Source organism: Rissa tridactyla, chromosome 6 (genome assembly GCF_028500815.1).
Source record: "Rissa tridactyla isolate bRisTri1 chromosome 6, bRisTri1.patW.cur.20221130, whole genome shotgun sequence".
Taxonomy (NCBI): Eukaryota; Metazoa; Chordata; class Aves; order Charadriiformes; family Laridae; genus Rissa; species Rissa tridactyla.
In genome coordinates this window covers 5,145,456-5,161,365 of record NC_071471.1, presented here as the reverse complement: position 1 = coordinate 5,161,365, position 15,910 = coordinate 5,145,456, and the positions used below count along the sequence as shown (strand labels likewise).

At 44.5% G+C, this 15,910-nt stretch overlaps 1 protein-coding gene across 1 annotated transcript in view; it reads left to right on the top strand.

Annotated features, from left to right (window-relative positions):
- FNDC3B (fibronectin type III domain containing 3B) overlaps window positions 1-15,910 on the top strand; it is a 213,803-nt gene that overhangs the window by 148,574 nt on the left and 49,319 nt on the right. Inside the window, exons 12-18 of the mRNA XM_054204807.1 lie at window positions 6,588-6,712; window positions 9,347-9,521; window positions 10,073-10,159; window positions 12,796-12,934; window positions 13,520-13,591; window positions 14,150-14,268; window positions 15,088-15,193. Of these exons, the coding sequence (XP_054060782.1) occupies window positions 6,588-6,712; window positions 9,347-9,521; window positions 10,073-10,159; window positions 12,796-12,934; window positions 13,520-13,591; window positions 14,150-14,268; window positions 15,088-15,193 (823 nt within the window). The remainder of the gene's footprint in view (window positions 1-6,587; window positions 6,713-9,346; window positions 9,522-10,072; window positions 10,160-12,795; window positions 12,935-13,519; window positions 13,592-14,149; window positions 14,269-15,087; window positions 15,194-15,910) is intronic.

The following is a 15,910-nucleotide window of genomic DNA, read 5'->3' as shown; positions in this document are numbered from 1 at the left end:
GGCTGCAGCCGCGGAGATATAGAAGCAAAAGTGGCATCGGGGATGTGGGGAGCGGTGGAGGTGGCCGGGTCAGCGTGTCCGGCTGTGTCCCAGATGTCCCCCAGCCGTGCTGCCCTCTCCCACTAAGGGGAGGAAGGGCTCCTGCAGCCCCTCTGCGCTCCCACACGGTGGGGAACAGGTTGTCTTTCTCTGGGACGGTTCAGATCTTGGAGCAGGTCAGGTGCTCAATGGTATCTCAACTAGTTCCTCCTCTTCTTACAGGGCAGAGGCATAGTTTATAGCATCCAAAATGCAGCCAGGAGTGTAGGTGGCATCACTTGTATAGGCAAGCAGGTCAAGGGAGGTCATCCTTCCCCTCTACTCTGCCTTGGTGTGGCCAGACCTGGAGCGCTGTGTCCAGTTCTGGGCTCCCCAGTTCAAGAGGGACAGGGAGCTGCTGGAGAGGGTACAGCAAAGGGCTACCAAGATGATGAGGGGATGGAACACCTCTCTTATGAGGAAAGGCTGAGGCATTTGGGTCTTTTTGGTCTGGAAAAAAGACAACTGAGGGGGGATCTTATCAATGCTTATCAATACTGAAAGGGTGGGTGTCAGGAGGATGGGGCCAGGCTCTTTTCAGTGGTGCCTGGGGACAGGACAAGAGGTAACGGGCACAAACTTGACCATAGGAAGTTCCACCTAAACATGAGGAGGAACTTCTTTCCTGTGAGGGTGGCAGAGCCCTGGCACAGGCTGCCCAGAGAGGTGGTGGGGTCTCCGTCTCTGGAGACATTCCAACCCCGCCTGGACGCGTTCCTGTGCCACCTGCTCTGGGTGACCCTGCTCTGGCAGGGGGTTGGATGAGATGATCTCCAGAGGGCCCTTCCAACCCCCGCCATTCTGTGAAAAAGAAATTATTGCTGTAGAACAACAGCAGAAGCGGCATGTTTTACAGCCCCAGGGTTAGGTGAGGTGGTACATTGGAGCAAAAGGAACGGCATCTCCTCTCTTCGTGGCTGTGGCTGGGGGGTCCCGAGGGCTGAGGTGCTGCAGGGCCAGCCTGGTGCTCGGGGGCTGCCTGGGACCCTGGGTGCAGTGCTGCTCCCTGAGCCCCGGGACACCCACCTGCCTCCTGCGGGTTCCCTGCTTCTCTCTAGGGTCACCAAAGGGACTGGAGAAAAGTGTTAGAGGATGGTTTGGGGTTTTTTATTTTACCGTATCTTGCTTAGAATAGATGCAGTACTGTTGCCATTGTCTGGTTTGGCTGTCTCTTCTCTTATATACTTTAAAAACCTTCTCTCGCCTCATTAGGTGAGCTTTAGATGAAACACACATGAGTTGCTTGTGTTTCTTCATTTGAATTAGGTGTGTTGTATTCTGACCTACTTTGATGAAGAGAAGGTTATTCTGCTTAATCATAGAATCGTCTAGGTTGGAAGGGAGCTTTCAGATCATCAGTAATCAAATATTAATGTGTCACTGTCCCAGTCCTACCCAGCTGCTCTTTCAGTTTAGGTCTGAGTTTGGGGGGTTTTTCTGACCTGCAGACTCAGGGAGAGAGAGTTGTCAATAGACAAAGCTATTCCTGCTATTCCACTTTTTCCCCTCCCAATTTGGATTAGATAGCCTGTAATGTGGCTGCTGTTACATGTTAGAAAACGCAAATACTTTTCCTCAGTACTGACATAGGTCAGTGTTATCGTTGTAGTCAGAATTAAAGTTGTAATGCCTTGCTAATAAACTGTTTTAGCTTAAAATGCGTGAAGATCTAGGGAGGCCGGTCTTCGTGCTTTAACAGCAGAGCAAAAGATGAGTTCAGCAAAGTGTCACTCAGTTACATGGGTCGTACGCTACCAAAGTTTCCATTGCGTTCAAAGGAGTCAGGATCAGCCCCTCTTCTTGGGCATTTTGAAATTCAGTAGGATGCAAACACACCTGCTCCTCAGGTGCTAGGGTTGGCAATAGAAGTCTGGCAATAAAATCAGTTAAAATTACTAATTAAGGACAACTCCACCTCTGGCTCTTTTTCCATGAACTCTACAAACCTGAGCCCTTTGAACTTACAAACCTGAACTAGTCAATTGATGACCTTGCGCCGGGATGGATTATTCAGGGTAAGCAAAAGGCTAACTGGACAAAATAGCGTTAAAAATGCACCAAACAGAAACCATCACGGTAAAGGAGGTGCTGCTTTCTCCAGATGCCAGCATTCGTCAGCGTCAGTAAACTGTAACTGCGCTGCAGAATGCCGCTGGCGCTGCTGTGAGAATCAGGCCTTTGTTACTAATTAGATGTGAAATGATCGTTCTGTGATTAAGTGGTAGTAAATAAATGTTTGTCTTGTGCGTATGGGTAGCGAGAGTATCCCATTCGTTCCCGATGGGAAAGAGGAGGACTGTTCCTGAGCCAGAGAGAAGCACATCCCTCTTGGGCGGTGTGTGTCACAGTTTTGCGTATAACTCAAAAGCAGCTTCAGTTCGGATCCAGTGAGCATCTCATTTTAATTTGCTCGAGAGAGACGCAGATAAAATACCACACTCTTTAGTGATTTGGTGATGGGAGAGTTAATAATTAAGTTTATATAGAGATAAACGGAAATAACTTTGTTCTGCCACAAAGTTTTGAACTTCTCGCGGCGAGCAGAGATGGGCTCGTTTGTACTAGCTGATGATCTGGGCCGCGCATCTCAGTGATGGTCCACCAGAATTCGGATACACGGGGATGGTGCATGGGTTTGCGTTTGTTCACCTTCCTGCTCTCTAGGTCGGTTCTGTGGCTACACCACTCCTGCCAGACATGCAGGAGAGTCTTGGATAAAATTGGGTTTTGTCCGTATTTTAGGGATGTTTCGCAGGTCCTGTTCTGTCTTCTAAATGTTTGTAGATATAGAAAATCCAGTCCCTTGTATAAAAGCTTGCGCAATAAACGCTTTGCAGAGATGTCGGGGTGTGTTGGAGTAATTGCTGACAGTTTGCTCCACAGCTTCGTGTCAGATTGAACATCAGTCTGTTGCTTTTTATTGCCAACATGAGCCAAACACAGAAGTTGGCGCTGGCGTGGCCCCCAGCAGATTCCCATCTTGCCTCCTGCTCGCGGAGCTGATGCTGGCACCTTCCGTCCAAGCTTCTGCAGCAAGGTCCGGTCCCGTCCTCCTTTCGTGATTATTTACTATGTTTGCTGCAGGGAACGCAGTCAACAAACCCCATTTAAAAATCTCAAACCCCTGGTCTCAAATGCAATCTCCAGGAGAAACTTAAGCACCCTGTTTTAAGTTTGTGTGTACCTTGAAATATAGCTGAAATAGGCAAAACTCTTTAAAAAAAAAAAAAAAAGAGCGTTAAAATGCTGCATTCTCATATTTTGCAAATTCTAATGGATTTGTGGAGCTGACTTGTTCTCGTTTCCTTGGCCAGACCCTGATGAGCATCACAGGGAACGCGGGAGGGCGAGTGAAGAAGTCAGACGGTGTCTGTCTGCTCTCCCTCTGAAATCTGTGGATTTAGAAATATTTGCGGAAAGGATACAGTATATTTTAAGCAACTTACGAAACGTTATTGAAAGGATTAAAACTTGGATGCCGAGCGTACAAAGAATGGGAGAAGGGTTCTGGGAAAGCTGTAAGGCTCTTGGGTGGCAGCCAGTACCAGCCTGCCAGTTGTTCCCGTCCATAATTATGCCAGCATTAGTGCTTTCATAAATCTTGCGAGGTGAAGGAGCGGAGAGACAATTTCCAGGCTATTAATGCCAGGATAATTAGAAATATCGGCCAGCCTCTCCAATTAGTGCCAATAGAATCCGAAATACCAGCCAGTCTGAGTAATTTGAATACCAGTCGGTCTCTGAGCGAGTCTGGGGAATGTACACCACCAGTTCTAGATGAAAAATATATACAATATCAGAATTTGTACTGTTACAAAGTTGAAGGTAGCGTAAATGTTTGGCAACCTTTGCAAAGTTTTAACCCACCAGTTTGGCAAATCGGCGTTTCCTTGGTCCGTTGCTCTCGGGCCAGGCGTTGTGTGATGCGGCGGAGATTTTCCGTGACAGCTATCACTGCTCGTCTGTTTGTCAATCACACGCTTAGCATTTGGGCACTTTGTTCTCTTGGAGAAAAAACATAGCAAAATTATTTAAAAAAAAAAAAACAAACAACAACGACAACAATAAAAAAAAAAAAACCACAACAAAAAACCCCCCAACAAACCAAAACATTCTTAAGCAGAAAACAAAAAGAGATTAAATGTTTTCAAATGGTTTACAAATAGTGAAGTCGTTGAAGAGTGAGAGAAAAATTAATTTAATGCATCTAAACCTATAAAAGAGAGTTTGCATGGGGGGGGGGGAGGTGGAAATCTGTTCTTAGTCCTGCACTGATGAATGGATATTTTACTGAAAAATAGGATTATTAATGAGGTTGTGTATAGTCTGGATTTTAAATATGATATTGCTCAGCTGGGAAGTACGGTGACCTATTATTTTTGTTCAAAAGGAGTTTTAGCATATAACTATATCTAGGCATTTTAGATCTGAACAAGTTTTCTCATTTACAAGAGACTTTTGCTTTAGGATTCATGATTCTCTTCCAATTCCACGCTTTAGTTTACGTGAGCCGTACAGGAATGATACAGCTGGAGCGGGTGGGTGAGGTCAAAGGCTGTGTATAAAACCAAGTTTTAGAACAAGTGTAGGATCCCACCGTGTAAATAAAAGTGAGTTATGGCCATTTGCCAGCGTGCCGAATGTCTCTGCGGTGCCTCCAAATGGTTGTGCCGTGCTGGAGGTCTGCGTGGGCGCTCCTAGCTTGATAAAACACATTTTGGAGATTCACTAACAAACATTTTATGGAGTTCTTCCTTCTGGGTTGCAAGCTGGGTGAAAAGAGGTGGAAATTGATAGGGCCTGGAGAACGGGCCAGGGAAAAAGGTATGTCCCGCTCGGGCATTTTTGAAATCTTCAGTGATGAAGTGATGTATTGAGCACGGGGGAAGAACGGTGCCTGGGAGGAGAAACGGAGCTGAAGGAGGCAGCAGCAGGGGAGGCTCTTGGCCGCAGGGAGGGACACCCGTATAAATCATTTTCCCGATACTCTGCTTAGGTGTAGAACCATCGTGTCTTCTGTCAAGCTGGTGTACATCAGGTGAAAAAAGTACTCTTGTCTATGGGCAGATGTTAATTTTACCGAGATAAAATAAAAACAAAAAAACGGTAGAGACAGGTGCCAAAAATAATAAACGGCGTAGCAGAGCTATGATGCAGAGCTCTTGCACCAGAAGAAGCTGCAGAGATGGGTGTAATCCTGCACCGGTTTGAGCACACGGGTGTGCTCATGGGGTACTTCATAAAGTGCCCCACTTTGAGGAGCTTTATAATGTTATTGTCCATTAATTTTGCATTCAGGTATTGAAACTGAAACGCCTTTAAACTGGTACAGCTCAAATAGATACTATTTATGTAGAATTGAGCAGTCCAGGCCCTTTCTCCTGAAAGATTTCAAAGTGACCATTTCCCATGTGTGGTGTACGATGAAGCTGGTTATTCTTTATTGTCTTGGTGCTCTGTCCTATGAAAAGCTCAGCTGTGGTTTTACCCTTGGGCATACCAAGGCGGGTTGGATTGAAAAGGTTTTTGGGGTTTTTTTTAAAGGTGGTGGGAAGGGAGAGAGCTTCTGAATGTCCCTGCCCTCAGCCATGCTGGTTTGCGTTTGATGTACGTGAGGAAGGACTTGAGAGGTTGAGGTGTCGGAGAATCATAGAGTGGTTTGTGTTGGAAGGGACCTTAAAGACCATCTTGTTCCAACCCCCCCTGCCATGTCTCGATGCCCTCTCTTGCTGCTGCGCCGTCTTGGCGCTGTCAGGGCTCACCATCGCTCCAGGTCACGTTGACGTGAAGCTCCCATAAACCATACTTCTGGCATCCAGGTTTCTTAACCAAGTCACACGCTTTCCAGCAAATCCTCTTTGCTCATAACGTGCCGCGTGCTCTGAGATACGGGATGGGTACAGAACCTGGCATGTTAAATACCTCTCCGTGATGCGTAGATCTATTTTGCCCTCGAGGGCTCGGGGCTGAGCAGAGGGTCACAGGAGGCTTGTCCCTCTCGGGTGGCGGGGCTGGCGGTGACGGTGGCCGGCTGGCGGGCAGCGAGAGCCCTCTTGTGGGATACGGCGTCCTTCCGAAGGACCAAGCAGGGTTATGGGGGATTCGAGGTGCAGAGCTCGGGTAGCGCCAGCAAGAAACGCTGGTTATAACTTTCCCGTGACCCGGTCGATTCAGAGATGAATTTCACCCTTAATTTGCACGCTTGTTTGTTGGTGAGTAGGGTAAATTGCATTTCAAACAGAATGACACAAACTGCAGCTGCATCTCGGGAAGATAAGAATCTGAAAAGAGGAGGAATCTGACAGCAGAGTGAGGGTGTTGATCTGTATTATTTTCGGTAGCGTAGCGATGCTGTCAGTGCTCTTTGCATGCTTTGCGCAGTGCCTGTGTGAAAACATCTAATTCTAATATCATTTAACAACTCTTTTTTTTTTTTTTTTTTTTTTTTTTAATCGGCACGGTGTGGTTTTGTTTCATAGCTATCCGATTACAGATTGCTCTCTTTCTAGGGAAAGAGGAACAGTGGTTTCAGAGAATGTTACTTTGGAAGCCAGAAGCATTGCAAGTTGACTAAGCTTTGTCCGGCTTTGGGTTACACCTTCCGATTAGCAGCTCAGAATGACATCGGTACTAGGTAAGTTATCCCAAGGTGCTCTCTCTCTCGAGAAAAAAGAGTTAGTTGAAAAATTGACAGCATAAAGTGGAATTTCTGGGGTTATGTGTGTGTGTTTTCTTGTTTCCTTTATGGTTTTGATTTAAATATCTGACATCTGCGCTATTATTAATGCTTTAGAGTAAGTCGCACCTTTCCTGGTGGTATCATTCAGCTCCCAGGGAATCGCTGTGCACCTTCAGGGGGATGAGGCTAACCTAAGGAGATAGGCTCCTTTTGAGGTGTTAAATGGTGTTTTGTGGTCTATTCCTAATACAAAAAGACTACATCTGTTATGTAAAATTCCCACTAGGGACCTCTGTGAACCAAGAAAAACAAGCAAGAGGAAGTTGAGTTACAGATTTTTGAAAGGAATCTTGATATATTTGTATTTCTGGTTTAAAGCAAAGCCCTTCTGTCTTTTTTTTTTTTTTTTTTTTTCTTTTTCTCTCAGCAGCACAGTCCCTTCCTTCTTCAGCAGGGCTGGCTGCTGGGGTGGGGGAGAGAGGACAGGTCTACCCAACTGCCCTGCAAGACGGGTTTCAAGTTTTCCTTCTCTTTGCGCGTGAACAGATGCGCTCAGCTGAAGATGATGAGCAATTAGAAATCCTCTGGGAGTTCCTAGGGAGCACTGGGCTAAAATGAGCGTGCCCAAAGAGCCATGGTGCTGCAGGGGCTCTGTGCTCACAGAAGGAATGTAGGCTGGGAAAAGTTTAGCTGTGAAGCAACTAAACATCCCGTGCTCTTGTTGTAGCCCTTTATTGTCCTTCTTACCTAAACAGGATCTAATCATTATTACAAGAAGGCCGGAAAAAGAAACACTAGTGGTATATAATGATGTGTTTTGCTGCGAGAGATTGCTGTATTATTCTCTCTTCCAAAACACAAACCTCTTAGTAATACATATCTTTTAAAAATTACTTTTATTCATGTTCCTGTATTCTCCCTCCGAGATATGCTGGGGCTGTCCATGTATGCGCGGAGTCCCTTTTGCCGACTTCTTGCAAGATTAATTCCCTCCTTATTGAAATAATACCTGAACTAGAGAGAGAGAGCCTTGAGCCGGAGCTGCTGAGTGTAAAAGGGAGGCGACTGCCAGTTTTATGCGAAGTTCCCAGTTTTGGAATCTCTTCTCTTTGCCAGATCCCAGATTTTTAAGATATCTTAGGGCATGCTTCAACCCTCCCTCCTTTTTTGTTGTTCTTCTCTCTCTCTCTTTTTTTTTTTTTTCTCAAGCTATTGAATGGGGAGTGGACAAAGAATTATAGTTACGGTCAGCTGCTCTGTGTTAATCTATGAGATGAGCACCAACAGCACACGGCTTATTTTTATAGACAGCGCTCAAAATTATGACACGATAACGTCATCTAACACTTCGTGTCACAAAATGAGTTTGGTTGGTTGTAATGCTTGCAGACTTCCCATTTGAGATGATTTTTGTCTTGTTCAGGTGTTAGTTATAGGTGCATTTTTTTAACTACAAGAATATTTCAAGAAATATGTTATTTTTGAGAAAGACTCAGAAAAAGGAGATGTGGTGCTTGTGTGTATCAAATTCATGCAGTGACTTTAAGGAACAAAATACGTTTACACTTTGGAAACAGAGATTTGAAAATTGCAAGAACGTTACCTTCAGTTGAGAGTTCTGGTGTTGTCCTCCTGAAAATTCACCAAAATCTGTCCATTTTAAACTTTGTTCTCAAATTTCCATTGAAAGCAATATATTCTGCCTGGAATCTTGAGAGAACTCATCCTGTATTTGTTTGCCACAACTGCCTAATACGTTTCAAGGCATTGCGTGCTGGGATTTAGGGAAGATGAGAGCATGGATCTCCTCTGCCATGGATATTCTCTCTGGTTCCAACCTGAGCTGTGGGAATTATGCTCAGCTTCAAATGCAAGGAGCTTTGGGCAGGGAAAGTTGGAAAGGAGCAGCCTGGAGGGTTGGAAGGTGTCTGTGCCTGCACCAGACAGCTCCTGCGTGATGCAGAGCATGTGTGGGCATGGCCAGATAGATTTCCCCTGCTTTCTTTGGAGGAGGGTGGTCTGAAATAGTGGGCCTAGATTTGCTGGAGCATGTGGCTTCCAGAGGCTGAGCTTGAATAGAAGTTGTGTTTTGAGTTTGAAAGGTGAAACTGCATCTCAAAATTGAAAACTTGAGGCTTTATTTCCAATGTTTTAGTTCCCTTTTTTTAAATGAGATTTTCCTCTACCTCACAGTGCATAGTAAGTTAATATTTTTCAGGCAATCAAATATTTTCCAATATTACTGTGATGAGATCTGTAAAAATGACTGTGAGGACACGCATAATCCTGCATTTCTTTTTCTGTTCTTAGTTCTGGCATTTCCTAACTGGGTGTTCATCTTTTCTACCTGGGAAATCTTAATACAGAACCATAGAATGGTTTGGGTTTTCAGGGACCTTAAAGATCATCCAGTTCCAACCCCTCTGCCTGGAGCAGGGACACCTCCCACTAGACCGGGTTGCTCAAACATTGTCAGTTTTTTTGAAAACGTGAAATATTTCTCTGAATACACTGAGGTTTGGGGTTTTTAGTTTTAATTTTTTATTTTTTTTTTAATATTCCTCTCTCGCCTTCTCCATCCCTGTGCAGTGGGTACAGCCAGGAGGTGGTGTGCTACACTGCGGGTAACATTCCTCAGACCCCTTCTGCGCCAAGGCTCGTTCGAGCTGGCGTGACGTGGATCGCGTTGCAGTGGAATAAAGTGGAAGGATGTACACCAGAGGAAGTGATTTCCTACACCCTGGAAATTCAGGAAGAGGATAACGTAAGTACTGTGTTACTATAAAGTAACTTAGATTGCGTTTTCATTTATTAATTCAAGATCAGCGAGAAGATTGCGGGTTGGAGGGGTTTTTAGGAGTACTGGGCATTGGGCAGGGTGGAGCTGTGTGGTTTGTTCTGCTCCGCAGCAGAATTGTGAATCCTTAGCTAAAAATCCGTGCTGTCATCCGTGATTCCTTTACAAAGCTTCACAGGAGTCTGTAAGGTCTCGGGCAGCTTGTCCCTCCCCAGCTCAGCCTGCGTGGTGTGCTTGCCCTCTGCCACTTCTCTTTCTCTTACGTGTCTTAAACCGTCACGGTTGGTTTTGGGCCTATTTTTACAGCAAAATTATATTATTCAGGTCAGTTGCACCATCATCCTAGAAAGAAAATTATTGTGACCTTGCAGGTTAAAAGCAATAATAATAATTAAAAAAAAAAGCACTTGACTGTAAAGCCCCTTTGCTATAACGTGTTCTAGCTACAGACTATAATACAGAGAGCAATTCCTCAGACTCCTCAGTTACGGGAATTTGTTTGGCTTTGTTTTTTCTAGGATAGCGTGTTTCACCCAAAGTACACTGGAGAGGAGCAAGCCTGTACTGTGAAGAATCTCAGAAGAAGCACGCAGTATAAATTCAGGGTAAAAATCTTTTTTTCTCTCATCATTGCATACTATTTTCTGTCTTGGGCTTTTTTCTAGGCACTGTGGGGAACGTTTAGTACTACCTGCAAAATCAAGCTATCAAACACGAATTTATTTTATAGTAAGACCTAATAGATTAAACCAAAGTTGTATTTTTACTTTTAGTACAGAAGATGCTCATTGCTCAGCCTTTTTGAAACAGGCATGGTTCTTGGTGCTGTGAGCTGTTAGGTACGGTCTTGTAGAAGTGTGGCTGAGAGCCTGAGGTGGCTGTAGTCACCTGCGTTGCTCCCCAAAAACCTGATCCGTGGTCACAAACCCCACCTCGCTTCTACACGATGCAGCGGACGCTGTGAGGAGCCCAGCAAGCACGGGTTCCTTCCCCAGCTCAGGGGCCCGACAGGCAGAAATTGAAGATTTTCCCATCTCAAACGTACACGTGGCTGGCTTTGGAGCTGTGTTTTTAGCAGGTGTTGGTATCTCCTGCTCTCTGGGTGCTCCTAAATACAGATCCCCCAAAAGAGATGCTCTGAACTCTTTTTGCAATCGGACAATTCAGACATCCAGCTCGCTGCTACTGAAACCATCAAGCACAAGGGGGGGGATTTAATTCATGCCAGACAACGCGTGCTTACAGAGGAGACATCCTGCTAACGCTTTTGATGAAATAAAGGTTGATTAAGTAAAGTGCCAATGGTAGTGTAATACGTGGTTGTAGAGGCCTTTGTTTGGTACTGAGTGAGAGTTTGGCGCAGAAGGGCCAACGATGCCAAACACAACACAGCGAGGTGCAGAATCTCGTTCTCTGAAGCGTTTGACGTGTCAGTGTAGAAGGGAATCACCAGTGGCTGCTTCTAGTGAGGTTCCACAAAAAGCAGTGCTGGTGTATGCTATTTCATAATTTTGTCAGTGGCCTGGAAGCAAATAAAGTTTTATTTTTTTTATTCCTAGTGAGAGGATGGGGAACTCCAGGTTGGGGAAGCCGTGGCTCTGCAAAAGTGTTGAAGACCCTACTTGAACAATCAATTTAATATGACTTTTCAGTTCCTGCCAGGCCAGTGCAATCTGTAGCTGTACAAATAGGAGCACAAGAAGGACGTGGGCCTGTTGGAATGGGTCCAGCCAAGAGCCACGAAGGTGGTCAGAAGGGTGGAGCCCCTCTGCTGTGAGGACAGGCTGAGAGGGTTAGGGGTGTTCAGCCTGGAGAAGAGAAGGCTCCGGGGAGACCTTAGAGCCCCTTCCAGTCCCTAAAGGGGCTCCAGGAAGGATGGGGAGGGACTCTGGATCAGGGAGTGTAATGATAGGACACAGGGTAACGGTTTTGAACTGAAAGAGGGTAAGTTTAGATGAGATATCAGGAAGAAATTCTTTGGTGTGAGGGTGGTGAGCCCCTGGCCCAGGTTGCCCAGAGAAGCTGTGGCTGCCCCATCCCTGGAGGGGTTCAAGGCCAGGCTGGACGGGGCTTGGAGCAACCTGGGCTGGTGGGAGGTGTCCCTGCCTAGGGCAGGGGGGTGGAACTAGGTGATCTTTTAAGGTCCCTTCCAACCCAAACCATTCCATGATTCTCTGATTTATAAATGTTGCATGACATTTGTAGCTCACACTGACCCCCTAGAGCTGTTACTGGGGTATTTGTCGAGCCCGTGTATCTGGTGTTCATGGCAAGGTGTCTTAATGGGAGGACAGTCAGCGAAGAACCAAGAGATGATACACAGGAGTTGATACTGGCTTTAGTGACTTGTTTAAAGCAAGCGTATGAGCTAGAGAACCTCAGATTACTTTTTTTGGCCTTAAAAAGTACAAATTGTTTTCCTCAGACGCCTGTGTTAGAAGAGAGGATAGAAATGAGTGCTCCTGAGAATAACAGAGCTTCCCAAGTGGAAAAGTTCCTGCTAGCTTATATTTACAATTAGCAATTATAATACATATTTTATTACTCACTTCTCTGGCAGCAGACCTCTGTCCCAGAGGCTAGCGTGAGGTAATACAGCTCTCAGCAGCCACGAAACACTGGACCGTTTGGGGTTTCTTGCACGGTCCTGATCTGCTCAGTCTCCTGGCCAGGTCCTCACGTCTTCTCTCAGCTTAGCAACCTTCTCCCCCAGGTCAGCAGAAGGCTTTCTTGAGTGGAGACCAAGGATTTGGCTGAGAAAGTTTATTTTGTGCGCATCCCGCTCGTTTCAGCGGCTGTAGATGATGCATTTCTTCTTTTGCATTTCATACTGCTTAAGCTTTTAATTGTGTGATTACTGATGCTCTGAATTAATTCGTTTTAAATAGCAGTTTGAAATACCTCCAAAACAAAAATAGCATAGCTGTTGTCATCGTTTTCATCTTTTATGAGTAAATAACTGCAAGTTGCCATGTGAATTTCTTTTTTTAAAGGGAAAACCGGCAGTGCTCTTACCTTAAACATGTCATGATCTATTGCTAGTGGAGGGAGGGGAAGAGTCAATGTGTTTTGTAAAGAAACAATCTAATATCTGTGATTAGAATCCCTCACGCTTTGTTGGGATGTGACGTTCTTTCCGGTTTAATGATATTTGTGCAACGACTAAAAGAAGTCTCACGCAGAACCGTCAGGAAAAGCAGTTGGAGTGAACAACGCTAAACTTGTTGTGGTTTTGTTTCAGCTGTTTGCTTCTAACGTGGAAGGAAAGAGTTCTCCCAGCGAAGTGCTGGTCTGTACGACGAGCCCGGACAGGCCAGGACCTCCCACCAGACCCGTTATTAAGGGGCCAATAACATCTCACGGCTTTAGTGTGAAATGGGGTAAGCCGCCGCAGTTTGTCACAGCAGAGCTTTTTTGGGTCACAATAAACTCAAATCAAATTACGTAAATGTGTATTAGAACTTAGATTTTTTTGTTTGTTTGTTTGTTTTGGTTTTTTTTTTTCACACTGCTTCTCAGTCCAAAGTTGAACGTGTTTGGAGGGCTTGACAGCTTAATTTTTTTTAAAATATTTTAAAAGATGTGTGGAGGCACTTATGTTTTCAGAATCGAAAATGTTGCTTCTCTTCATTGTCTAATTTGCACTCAAGTGCATCTTCGGGCTTTTCACCTTCCATTTCCCGTCCATCATTCCAGCTGCTTCCTTTATCGATGGGGCGAGGCTCCGCGCTGCATCTCTTTCAATGCTTTTTCCACGCGTTTTGTTTGTAGCATCATTTCCCGGCTGCCTTATTCTGACTCGTGCTGAAAGCTAACGCCTGCTCCCCGCTTCTGCAGTAAATTCCAGGGTGTGGTTAGCGCGGGGGAGCTTGTGGAGGAGAAGGAGCGGAATCAGAATCAGGTTCTGTAATCTCAGCGTTTCACTCCTCACCTTGATTTACTGACAACTTGCCTTATTTTTGCAGATCCTCCACAGGATAACGGTGGTTCGGAAATCCTGAAGTATCTATTAGAGATTTCTCAAGGAAGTCCGGAAGGTAAACTTGAAACAAGGTGTCCGTTACGGCTGCTATAAAGAAGTACCGACCCTTTGGGCTATTATTGTTATTATCATTAATGCACTAATGCTGTACGTACGATTGCAACCCACTTACGTACTTGCAGAGTTCCTGGGAGGGTTTGGGTTGGGTTTAGGTGAGTTTTCGTTGTGTTTTCTTTTTAAAGTATGCTCTTTTTCTCTAATACTGGTGGAATTTTAGGTTATATGGCTGAACGCACTGTTTCATTTTATATTTTTAATACGTTTTAGAAATAGTTATATTTGTAAGTCTATATATTCGTATATGTGTCTATGTATTTCTTTAAGCAGGAATAATATTCACGACTAATATTATAATATAATACTATTATAATAATACTATTATTAGTATTATTATAATACTATTATTATAATACTAATAATATTCAATAATATTAACAACTCACCTGAAATACATCATTTGTGGAGGACCGCATTAAGGATTTTCTTTCCTCCTAGCCCCTAGTAAAGTTGTTGCATTCTACTTCTCTAAACTCGGCTACATCTCATTTTTTAGCAAATCAATGGGAAGTGGCATATAGTGGATCGGCTACAGAATATACCTGTACTCACTTGAAACCAGGCACTTTGTATAAACTCCGGGCCTGCTGTATCAGCACTGGCGGACACAGTCAGGTGAGTGTTATTTAACAACAAGGACTGTCGGGTTTATATTTTTCAGAGATTTATCTGCTATTTCTGCTGCCAAAAGAAGGCGGGTATTTTTCCCGTGGCGCGGTAAAGCTACGCCGATCGCAGCTAATCTTATGTCGCGAGTTGCTGAATTTTGGAAGACTTCTGTGTGTACCCGATAGGGCTTTTTCAGGGAAATTGTAATTTAGTGAGATTTTGTTTCCTGAAAACCAATCTGTAGGTATTTATACTTACACTAGAGAAGACCATTGTGTTTGTCTCCTCTGGCCCCTTGCTCGAGAAAGGCCACGGACTCTCATGTACATGAGCCTGTAGTGACCGAGGCTGGTGAGCGAAGGTGCAGTAGGAGTAGTTTGTTGTAACAATTAATTACCTTTCACGTGGCTGAATTCTTTGAATTTTTGGCTTCCTTTTTCCAGCCGCTGATTCTTGTCATTCCCTTCTTTGATTTAAAATCATTTCAGTACCTACGCTTTTACTTCTCCTACTTCAATTATTTTTTTTTAAATAATCGAGTACTTTAGGCCTTGCTATTATTTTAAAAACAAGGCAAATGAAAATAAAAAGCCCCACAAAATTAGCAATCAGCATTTCCTGTGCTACAGTTTTGGGTATGCTAATGAAAGAACTTTTAATTGCATTGGTAAATAACATGCTTAATAGCATCTCCTATTCTTTATCGTTTATTTTGATTTTTATTAAGTGTTGGTTGCAGAAAACAATTTCTTGTGGCACTTTCTAGCCATGCCTCGCTTTGTGGGCGGTGATGGAGAGCTAACGTCGGCTCCTCTTCTCTTCCAGTGTTCTGAAAGTTTACCTGTCCGTACGCTGAGCGTTGCACCGGGTCACTGCCGGCCACCGAGAGTTTTGGGGAAGCCGAAGCACAAAGAAATCCAGCTGCAATGGGGTAAGCCAGTGGAGCAGGGCGCTACCGAATGGCGTTTATCTTCATGACTAGTTGCTAAACTGTGCTCCCCCCCTCAGTGTTAGTTAGGACCTGTCTCCATCTCAGGACTAGAAGCTATCAGCTGTATTAGAACATCCACCCTTTTACCACAAAAACACCACGTGATGCAGGATCTCTTTTATTCCTCTGCAGTATTGACTTAGCAGAAGCGTTTGGTGCTTCTAATATAAGACTCCTCTCAGAAATTCGCGTCAGAACTCACTGAGCGTTTTGGCTGGTATTTAAACCCCGCTGCACAGTCTAACACGCACAATCTGTTGGACACCTGTAATTTTGCAAAGGACGTGGACCGTGGACATGACACTAAACTGTCCAAAAATGCACCTTTTTCAGAATACAAGGTACATGCCGATATCCAAGAGATTTTTTTCTTTACTACGATAATCTTGCGGCATCCAAAAGTCTTTGTGGTGTCATTCATTAAGGTAGATTCTAGAGCAGTACCATTTCTAACTGACAAATATATCTCAAAGCCAGTACTGCATCCAAGGTACCATGTTGTTTGTGGAAGACTGTACGTTACAGCGGAGCACTGCTTTACAGAACCCCAGACGGGTTGATTCTGTGGCACAGGCTTGTAAATACAGCATGTAAATATTATCAAATATGTTGTTTTCATGGGGAAAAAGGTGCCCACAATAAAACAGATACAGGCAC